Consider the following 11329-nt stretch of genomic DNA (forward strand, 5'->3'; position numbering starts at 1 on the left):
GAAATGCTTGGATATTATCCTCCCTTTTATAATTGCGAAAAACAACTGACTTTCTTGCCAGTTTTTTCCCAAATCAAATTTAACTCTCATAATTCTTTACTATCTGTTATTCTATTTTTCGTTAATTTTAACATATATACAAAAATTTGACACGAACGGGGTTCGAATATTTTTATTTTTAACATTTTATATTAAAAAAAAATCTGTCACGTACAAACACACTTAAATTATTTTTAATGAGATGTTTGGAATAAACGAACACTTCAACTGTCATCGAAGAAACAATGCGTTCTCTTGAATTTTGTTCTTACTTCTTTGCAATTATATATCTTCAGGCGCGTTAGAAAAAACACATTCTACTCGTAAACACTGAGTCAAATAATTAACTTCATCGGAAAAACAATGTAAAATTAAATTATAAAAACAGGAATATTAATAGATATATCTTTGTTTGTCTGTATGCGTTTATTATAATAAGTTGTAGAGGATTAGCTCTGGCAGGCAATAAACTAAATTAATGTGCGCACTGTTGGTCTAGTATGACCTACTTGGCACCGCGGTTAAATAATTATTTGTTATAGCCAACTATTTAACGTCCTACCATAGTTTATTACATACAGCCTACAACCTCGGTAATTAACTTGACATTTTTTAACAAAATCAGTAGGCGGCAAGTGAGGCTTTCCTTATGTATAAGAAAACAAAAATTAATACAAGTTTACGTAAATACAATATTAATAAGTAAATAAATATACAAAAAATGCAGCAAGTATAAGAAAACTTTTTACATTATACCATAATATTGAAAAAACGATTTCATTCACTATGACAACCCGAATTATTATTACAGATAAAAAAAATATTCAAACTTTATTTCGATTAAAATCCTTATCTTAATGATATTGGTTATGAAAGAACCTACTTTTAGGTCCTTTTCGATTTAAAGATAGTTCACGTTTATACTATAAAATAAGAAGACAGACTGTTATTTTAAATAAGTTTGTCTTTCGGCCGTGTACCTTAGAAGCAATGAAAATACCTAATCTTTCCGAATTGGATTGGACTTCTAAACTAGCTTTATCGGTAGTATACAAAGAATTACCTCAACTATTTCTATGGCCAACTAAACTTACAATCAACTGTCGCATTCATGGTGAAAATCATAGCAAACTTTCGAAATCAAAGTATTATAATATTTCGTCTTAATGTCACCGACTTAAAAGGAAAGTTCCAGCTTTTTCAATAAAATCTGACAACAAGCTTTACAAAGTTGAACTTGTTAAATGTCGGCGGCAATTGCTTTACGGTCTACAAAATGTTAATGTTTTGATTGACACTGACATTAAAAAGCGCGCCACATATAAATGTTAAACTTTAACGCCACAGTTTTTCTTTTGCGAATGAACGAAAGAAAATTGGAGTAATGATAAATAGGAATAGTTAACTTAAATAAAGCGATCGACGGACTAGGATAGAATAAAAGAAAAATAAAAAAGTCTTCAAAAACGTACATGCCTAAGAATAAATTATCGCTATATTAAAGCTATTCAATAAGTATAAAGGCCCGTGCGATTATTTGAAAGGCGAATCGATTGGCACGAACAATAACATATAGTGATAAGATATTAAAATAAAGTGAATAGTTATTAGCATAAATTTGTAGTTCCCTTTCCTCTAACAGTATATTTTTTCTTCTTTGGTGTTAATCACGAAACTATACTAACACTAGCTGTCGCCAGCGACTCCGTCCGCGCGCAGTTAAAAAAAAATGAAAAATAGATGTTGTCCGATTCTCAGACCTACTGAATATGCTCACAAAATTTCATGAGAATCGGTCAAGCCGTTTCGGAGGAGTACGGGAACGAAAACTGTGACACGAGAAATTTATATAGTAGATATCTTCCAGCAACAAGATCAACGTTCGAGGTAATCTTAATATATAACGGTGAAAACTTTCACATTTACAAAAAACACATTTATCTCACTCTTTGTCGTTTACAGATTACAGATAAAAAATAATGCTTGCTATCTGTGAAATTAGGATCTCGAATCACTTACTCTTTGGAGGCATCAATGTCAATGTCAATTGTCATGTGTCAAATACTTTTGTTAATGTTATTGTTTACAAAATTATCTTACCCAAGAAATTGTAAAAGTACCTTTACATTATACTTTATTTCTTGATTAACTTTATTCGTGTATAACTTATACTTGGCTTGTGTAAGAGCTTGCTGGGAAAGAATTGATATATTTTTGGGAAATAAAGAATGATTCGTGTAGACTGAGGTCTATCCGTGGTGAGATTTAACAATTCATTCATCATTAGAACTACGTGGTCTTTAGTAAATGTTAGCTAAACTAGAACGTAAAATTTACAATTAAATAGCATGGCTAATGTATTTTAAACGTTTTTTATAAACGTCGTCATGCGACGAACAAGATAAAACCTGTTTACATCTACGTCGTACGTAGTTTCTTTAAGTTTTTATCTTGTTTCCTTTTTCTACAACAATTGTTGTTATACCATCTGTTAACTTATATATTACTTGTAATAAATTGTATAAAGGTGAAAATAAAGCAAAAACTTGATGCGAGAAACGTAGATTTGACTTAAATATTTATTATTTTGTGTTTCAGATTTTAATTATGAATAAAGAAAACAGTAGATCTGCAGCTGGCCTGGTAAGTGTAATTTAGCAATACCAAATCTCGAAATTATATATATGTAGGGTTGCCAGGTCACCAAATTTACTAGCCGGACAGATCAGTCAGTTTGACCAGACCTTTGGGTGGAAAGTTTGGACACCCTATATTATTTAGAATTTTGTCTCAGTATTAATATGTACACTCTCGTTTGGGAAATGTAAAAAGCCTAACAAAAGCCAGACAACCGTTTATTTTGGCCGGACATGCAATAAAAAAGCCTACCTATGTCTAGCTTTATCCGGACGCCTGGCAACGCTATATATATGGTAGAATAATGGGAAACATAACCCTAATTGGGAAAAGATGAAACTACTTGATAAATGTTACAAAAAATGATATTTATTTCAAAGAAGCCATTTTTAATCATCTATCATACATTTACAGTATCCAGACTAAATTTAAAACTTCTTGCCAACCCATCACAACGTTTTGGTCCATTTCAAGCTTAAATCTGACTCTTATAGTGTATATGTAATAATCTACTTATGAAATCAAATTATTTTGCAATCTTTTTCCCTTTTTTAACTTATAATGTAAATGGCAAGCGGCCACCTGAATTCGCCGAAATGGCGAAACAACCATTGAATCAACGTCTTTAACTGCAGATAGATTGCCTAACATTAATTGACATAGTAGAAGACACACAGAAAGTGAACATTTCCCCTTCCTATGCATTCTATCCCCATCAAATCTACTTCCCTTCCCATCTTTTTAGAGGAAAAGAGGACTAAATTTAGGTAACCAAACAGGTAACTAAACAGGTAACAGGCATCAGACAAAACACATAATTAGTTCCATTTGACACCTGTCTTCTGTATGGTTGTGGTATTACATCAGTCTAGCCAGCCTATTAGTATAACAGATGTTACCGGTCCTCTACTACTGTTAATAAATTTACTATATTTTACAGCGACGTTCTGCAGTAGCTGAAAGATTAAAATTGAGAGAGGAGTGGTCAGCTCTTAAAGGAACTGACAAAGATTCAAATATTATAACAAAACATACAAATATATTGAAGAAGAAGCAAGATAATATCAATGTAGCAAAGGATATGTATTTGGCCAATACAGTTGGTGCCAATATTGGTGCTGTGAATCGTAGAGTAAGTGACACTTATGTTATAAAGTACTTATTTTATTACTTAACCAGATTATTACCATTTTTTATTAATGAAATAGGTATCATCATCAGGTCACTATACGTCCCCACTGAGGAACTTGGAGCCTAGCCTAAGTTAGGAGTGACTAGGCCATAGTCAACCACGCTGGCACAGTGTGGGTTGACATCACACATATAATTGAATTTCTTCTCAGATATGTGAAGGTCTTGTGGTGAAGGAAAACATTGTGATGTGAATGTCAGATAAATGTACATTTGTAAATCTAAAACACATTGGTACATAGCAGGATTCAAGCCCAGAACCTTCAGATTGCAAGTCAAGTGCTTAACCCCTGAGCCACCGACGCTCTTGATAAGTAAACTAATACTAATTATGTACTTGCAATGAAGCTTATGTAAACTAGTTTTTTCTCAAATTTACTTTAATTATTAATTATTATGCATTATAGAAAAGCTTGTAAATAATTGAAGGTAAAAACTATTAAAAGATTTGTAGATAGATATAACTCTTTTCACGTGACTTTTTTCATAAACAAGTAATTATTTACGTTACATTTACCACCTTTCTTGTATCAAAATGCCCAGCTGACACGTGGTACAACTAATACCAGTTGTGAGGCTCTGCGAGGTGTGGTCGCGCTGGTGGATGTGGGGTCGGGAAACCGGGCGCTGGCGCTGCGGGCAGCGCTCAGCGCGCTCGGCGCCACCGTCGTACCCACCTGGAGTCACCTCGTTACACACTTAGTGTGGTCACATGGTTATTCACTCGTATTTTTTATCACGTAACACGAAAACTTTAGTTAACTTTAGTATGATAAAATGGCACATGACTTCACTATATCTGTGTGGCACGGCAGTGGTCGTATCCTTTTCTCGAAGTTCAAGCCATTTTCAACCTAATATAACTTGGTTGTGGATAAAACTAGATGCTTGATTTTTTAGTAACCAAGCGGGCATTGTTTAAACCAGTGATTGTCAAACTTATTTTCTGTCACCGTCCCCTTTTAAATTAATTATATTTCAGAGCCCCCTAATTTTTATTTAGCCCTAAAACTTAAAAACCACAATTTCATTACTTTAATTACTTTCAATGCCCCCCATTTTTGGGCCCCTTATTGCCCTCTCCTAGGTTTCAAACGCCCCCAGGGGGCGTTATCGCCCACTTTAGGAAACAAAGTATATTTTAACTTTCGTTCAATTTGAACTGGAAGTTTAAGAAATACATGTTATCAAAGTTTTGTTATTACACTTTGTATGTCGTGTGTACAGAAGGTAGTCGCAGCGTGCGTGCGCGTGCGCGTGCGCTGGCGTGTCGCGTGGTGTCACCGCTGTGGGTGGAGGCGTGTGCTGCGAGCGGCCGACGTCTGCCAGAAGACACATTCCCTGCGCCCTCGCGACCCTCAGACCTGCCATCACCTAAGACTTTGAGGATCATGCTGGTAAGACATACATTACCATTATTAAATCTTCTTTTTAATTAAAAAATGAGACTTTACTTCCAGTTCTAAGCATGTCATCTTACTAATATTATAAATGCGAATGTTTAGATCAGTGATTGTCAAACTTATTTTCTTTCACCGCCCCCTTTGAAAATCAATTATACTTCAGAGCCCCCTAATTTTTATTCAGCCCTAAAACTTAAAAACCACAATTTCATTACTTTAATTAATTTCAATGCCCCCCATTTTTTTGGGCCCCTTATCGGCCACTCCTAGGTTTCAAACGCCTCCAAGGGGGCGTTATCGCCCACTTTGGGAAACACTGCTCTAGCAAATGACGTCATACGGACAAACAGAGTCGCGGGCAACAGCTAATATCTTATAAATAGTACGCACAGACAAATTCCCGGATATAAACTAATATTATTTTTTAATTATTTATTAATACATGTCATTAATCTTAGAATTAGAACAAAGTCCCAAAAAACTATATAAAAAAAATTGACTGCAGGATTGAAAAATAATTAGAAATTTAAATTCAATTAAATTAAACTAGATAATTATATATTTAATAGTATATATGTCTCTTTTACTTTCTAGAAAAAAGCTGAAATGGAGAATATAAGTTTAGCGGCGTTGCTATCTGATAGTACAGAAGATGATGACTCCAAGAAGCTGACACTGCGCATGTCCAGTGAATCTGACACCTCTAACACGTCAGCCAACACGTCAGCTGACACGTCAGCTAACACGTCACATGATAAAACTGGTAAACTTCAATATTTATTAATATTTTTTTATATCAAAATTTTCAAAAGGTTTCAAACGGTCACATGGATTTGCCGAAATAGCGAGTCGACTGTTGCCCATAGATATCTGTAAATAAGAAGGAAACGCACAGAAAGAGAACGTTTCCCCTCTCTATGTATCTCTTCCGCCAAATCCACTTCTCCTTCACAATAAGAAAATGGTGGGAAGGGAAAGAGGCCTAATATTGGGCCTCCCGTGACAAATTATTAGATTATTACACAATTAAATTAGGACCATGAATATTTATTTTTAATCTTAATTATAAAATGTTAATTTACAGACATATATATATTTTAAGCTTTAAAAAAAGTGAATAAAAAAAATTAAAAAAAAACTTACATGAGACTTGTAAAATCTCAAGTTATACTGGTCAGTATACAACAAGTACCAATACCAATATATGTTGACCCTTGTTCGCAGACATAGAGGCGAGAGTGAACACAGCGCCGCGACGACCTCCAACATCTGTAAAACAATCACAACCACAAAAGAAGTCTAAAAGAAAGTTATTCACTCAAAAAGAACCAGATTTAACAAAGGGTAGTGACAATGAATCAGGTAAGTTTGTACATAGTTACAGCGGTAGACGCCAACATCTGAGATCAGCTCAACCAAAGAAATACCACAACTACACAGAAGACAGGAGTAAAGTGGAAGCAATTCCGCATGCAGTCTGATGAGTGTAGTACTGGAGGCCTAATTCCCTTCATACTCTTTTTTTATAAGGAAAAGTGGAAGTGGATTTTGTGAAGTAGGCGATGCATAGGAATGGGAAATTATCTCATTTTGTGTGTCCCTTCTTCCGTTGATTAGAGGTAGGTAATGCATCTACAATTTCGGATGTCTAGTGGTCGCTTCGCTATTTTGGCGAATTCAGGTGACCTCTTGCACGTTTGCAAGGACAAGGACGTTTATTTCCTACCCATTTAGCAGAATCGTTTTAAGTCGAAACTTTACCGAACTTAATGTTCTATAAAATATTTTTTTACAATTCAACACTATATTAGCCAAATCGACGATTAGACAAAACTATTTACTAGATTGGTTAAATTTAAAGAATAAATTCTATTTATATTATTAAAAGATTTTATCCGATTTTGACAAGTGAGATGTAATTTATTTATATTCTTTTCTATTTTATTTCATACTAGCTTTTACCCACGACTTCGTCTAGAATAAAAAAAATGCACACAAGATAAAAAAGTTCCTATGTCCGTCTCCTAGTTCTAAGCTACCTCCGCATCAATTTTCAGCTAAATCAGTTCGACCGATCTTGAGTTATAAATAGTGTAACTAACACGACTTTCTTTTATATATATACAAGCATTTACCCGCGACTCCGTCCGCGCGGAATAAGAAATATAAAACGGGGTGAAAATTATCCTATATCCGTTTCCTGGTTCTAAGCTACTTGCCCACCAATTTTCAGTCAAATCGATTCAGCCGTTCTTGAGTTATAAATAGTGTAACTAACACGACTTTCTTTTATATATATAGATATAGATATCAAAGTGAAATATATATATATTTTTGTATATTTTCTATATGTATTTCAGAGGTGGAACGTACACAAGTTCGATCAAAGCAGTTAACATATGAAGAGAAACGTGAACTAGTTCGCGCAGGGAGATTGGCGCGCAAGTTGCTGCGTGCGCGCAACGACACGACCGCGCCGCGTGCGCACGCGCATCACACTGACACACACACGTATAGAGTGGTATGTACAGTTGTACAGTCAGGGAAGTACGCGGTGTTACATTTACAGTAAAGTTGCCTTGTTCTTTGCATTGAGACTCCTCGTCTTCTTAGATATTAACTAATTATGTAGCAGTGAGTGCTTTTTATTAATATGACGTCATTTTCTTGAGTAATTTTTTTTTTGCTGATTTTTTGTTGGGGATTTATTAAGTTTTCAAATAGTTTTGTCAAAAAAAATAACTACACAGTTTTTTAATTATTTATCTTACTAATGTTATATATGAATGTTTAGATCAGTGTTTCCCAAAGTGGGCGATTGAAACCTAGGAGGGGGCGATAAGGAGCCCAAAAAGTGGGGGGCATTGAAATAAATTAAAGTAATGAAATTGTGGATTTTAAGTTTTAGGGCTGAATAAAAATTAGGGGGCTCTGAAATATAATTGATTTTCAAAGGGGGCGGTGAAAGAAATAAGTGTGACAATCACTGGTTTAGATGGATGGATGGATGTTTGATATCTCCGGAACAGCTTAAAGGATTTTGATGAAATTTAGCACAGATGTATAACATAATCTGGAAAAAACATAATTAATTCCGCTCGGACAGAATCGCGGCTGACAACTAGTAATAATAAATAATTATACAACTTTATTTCTTACCTAACTTTTTTTTAAATATTCAGGTATTAACAGGTATGTCTAGATCAGAACGTCAAGCAGCTCACAACGCAATTCGTACACTAAACGGTCGTATACAGAAACAAGTTAATAAAACAACCACACATGTTCTATTAGGTTCATGTAAACAAGACTCCATACAAAATGATAACTTAAATACAACGAATATGACAAATAATGAAAAACAAAATAAAAAAAATATTAATTACAATCAAATAGCGTCAAAAACTAATATATCTGGAATTAAAAATATACCAAATGATATGACTACACTTGACAATATGTCAGAATTTGACAGTTCGCAACAAATTGACAATGTCAACAATATGGCGGTAGTTGACAATGTGACGAACGTTGATAATACAACAAGATTTGGTATTATTGGAGTTAGAAATGATAAATTAAGGACGGTAAATGCTTTGTTGGGTGCTGCTAGAGGTTGTAGAGTTTTGTACGCAAAATGGGCGCTGGATTCATTGGAGGCAAAGCAATGGCTACATCACTATGTTTATGAAGTACCTCATTTAAGGAAAATAGCTATGGTAAGTTAGATTTGTCAATCAGTGCCATCAATTCGCCTGAGTTCACTATCATATTAAAAAAATAGTATTATTTAACGTATTTATTTTTTTGTTAGTCCTAAATAAATTCAAAAAGTATATGATCCATTTAAAAAAAAACTAGCAAATCTCTTCTAAAAGCAAGTAACCTTGTATTTCTTTATTGGTCTAACTATCCAGCGTAGTGTAGTTTAGTATGCCAAATATACACTTAGACACTATTTCCCAATCACTTTTTAATAATCATTGATAAATCGACTAAAATTAATGACCTGCAGATCAGCTCACGGTTCACATGTGTGAAGCAGATCAGTGAACCGATTCACAGCTAAGCTCAATTTGTACCTGCATAGTTATGATTTGCGTTTCAAACTGCTAACTGCGAGTCACCAACAACTCACGATTCATCGGTTCACAGATACATCGCGATGAGACGTGAGCTGTCATTGAGCCGCAGCTCCTGAACTTACATTCTTACTTTTTAAAAATTATCATTTTTAATCTGTAATTTAATTTCAGAAAGCGCGTGTCGAAAGGCAGGCTTTAGGCAGAATGCGCTCCGAATATGCGTATGACGTATTTAACGGTATGCGGGTGCGGATTTCGCCCAATGCCGACCAGAGAGACGCGATTGTGCAACTCCTGTCACTATGTGGCGCTGTTGTGCAAAATGGCGGCGACGCACAAAATGGCGGGAACACACAGGATGTTCGTGATTATGATATCATTATAGGAGTTGAAGAGAACGAAGTTAGCTCCAAATGGGTATTCGACAGTGTCGCTGCGGCAAGAATGAGAACTACAAGAAGGTATATCAATAAAGTGATTCCAGAAAGTTCTGAATCTTTTATTCAGTAATATTCTCGACGACTTTTAGATTTTTTTAACCAAATAATTTGTTGAAATATTTTTTTTATACTTTTGTTGATATATGTAACATATTATGTTATTTGTAGTTTCAAAGATCTGATATTTAACATGACTGATGAAATAAAATCAAATAAATTAACTATATTGAAAATTTCTCGAACTTTACTTTAATATACCCTCATCCCAATAACACTTGAACCTTGATACGAGACCTCTATAAGCAAGAAACTCGGGTTAGAGAGTTACTCTAGAGAAAATATTGCGCTCCCTTGGACTCTCGCTTAACCAGGTTCGACTGTATTATTTTTAAAGTATTGTGCATAAACCAAAACTATATATAACCTTGGTAAAAAATAAAATCTACTAGTAAACATTGGTAGCAATGTATATTTTACGCAGAAATTAGTGAATTACAAGATTTCCAATCCTTTTTTAATTAAAAGTTTTATATCATTTAATAACACAATTTCCACAAAATTATAACACTTCCGATGAATACATGAGATTATAATGGCGTCCTTGTATTGAATTTGACGTTTCCATGATTATAGTAGATATCTTGGCGCTTTTAGAATTATAGGGACCTAAGTAATTACTACTTCATATCGAAATTATTATAATTTTTCATATTTTAATGTGGCTCAGGAGTTGAGCACCATGTTTTTTATAGTTTCGATATACATATTATGTATGTTCTTAGGTTGAAGGAAAACATCGTGGTGCAACCTGCACATATATGAGAATAAATTCAAAGATATATGTGAAGTCAACCACCTCGCACTTGGCCAGCGTGGTTAACTATGGCCTTGTCACCTCTAAGTTAGGGTAAACTCCAAGGCCCTCGGTGGTGACGTATAGTGAGCTGATGATGATCATGATGAATGTGAAGATAAAAAGCAGGAGAACCACATGGAAATATTTTTGATTTTGACTCAGGACTCTTAGTTAAAATTATACTCTTGAAACTTTATAAGATGTTTTCTGAAAAGTGTGTTTTTAGTAAGGTATCTATAATTCTAAGGATGTGATATCTTAGCGCTCTTAACTTCGCGCGAGTCGCTGCGCAGAACACAATTTTAATTGAAGCGGATTGCAAGGGAAGGCACTACTCAGCTCACCAATGTTTGAAAAGAACCGTACGATATTTACTTTTTGAATAGGATAATTCTTCCATGCACTTGAAAGTTGGACAAAATAATATGACCGATGTCTTGCATCAATTATGATTCATACACGATTTTAATGTAACATTATATAAATAAATCAAGCGTACATAAATAATTACGTAATACAATGAAGTATTATCATAAACATTAGTACAGTTCAAATACGGAACAATTGACACGTTATTGCATTCCTGTAATAACGTGCGAGCCTGACTGTACACGAGCTGTCACACTTGTAATTTTTTAATATGTTTTTAAAACGTATAAAATAAAAGAACGTCGGTGG

The 11329-nt window shown here is 34.3% G+C and overlaps 1 protein-coding gene across 2 annotated transcripts; it reads left to right on the plus strand.

The window, feature by feature from the left end:
* Positions 1-2131: 2131 nt before the first annotated feature.
* LOC106710308 (microcephalin) lies at positions 2132-9892 on the plus strand. Of its 2 annotated transcripts, none has more exons than XM_045682161.1 (10): positions 2132-2297; positions 2638-2682; positions 3617-3808; positions 4411-4582; positions 5095-5264; positions 5865-6033; positions 6495-6632; positions 7631-7791; positions 8453-8989; positions 9527-9892. In XM_045682161.1, exons 2-10 carry the CDS (start codon positions 2647-2649, stop codon positions 9863-9865), a joined length of 1914 nt encoding a protein of 637 aa, XP_045538117.1. In that variant the 5' UTR covers positions 2132-2297; positions 2638-2646; the 3' UTR covers positions 9866-9892. The 2 variants fall into 2 exon arrangements, with proteins under 2 accessions (XP_045538117.1, XP_045538118.1); XM_045682162.1 differs by lacking the exon at positions 2132-2297 and adding an exon at positions 2317-2348.
* Positions 9893-11329: the final 1437 nt, after the last annotated feature.

Source organism: Papilio machaon, chromosome 18, assembly GCF_912999745.1.
Source record: "Papilio machaon chromosome 18, ilPapMach1.1, whole genome shotgun sequence".
Lineage (NCBI taxonomy): Eukaryota > Metazoa > Arthropoda > Insecta > Lepidoptera > Papilionidae > Papilio > Papilio machaon.

Bases quoted from the DNA above. Each gene is read 5' to 3' on its own strand.
- LOC106710308 (XM_045682161.1), top strand. From the start codon at position 2,647: ATGAATAAAGAAAACAGTAGATCTGCAGCTGGCCTG. The intron at 3,809-4,410 runs GTAAGTGACACT...CAAAATGCCCAG, and splicing joins TTGGTGCTGTGAATCGTAGA to CTGACACGTGGTACAACTAA. The intron at 8,990-9,526 runs GTAAGTTAGATT...ATTTAATTTCAG, and splicing joins ATTTAAGGAAAATAGCTATG to AAAGCGCGTGTCGAAAGGCA.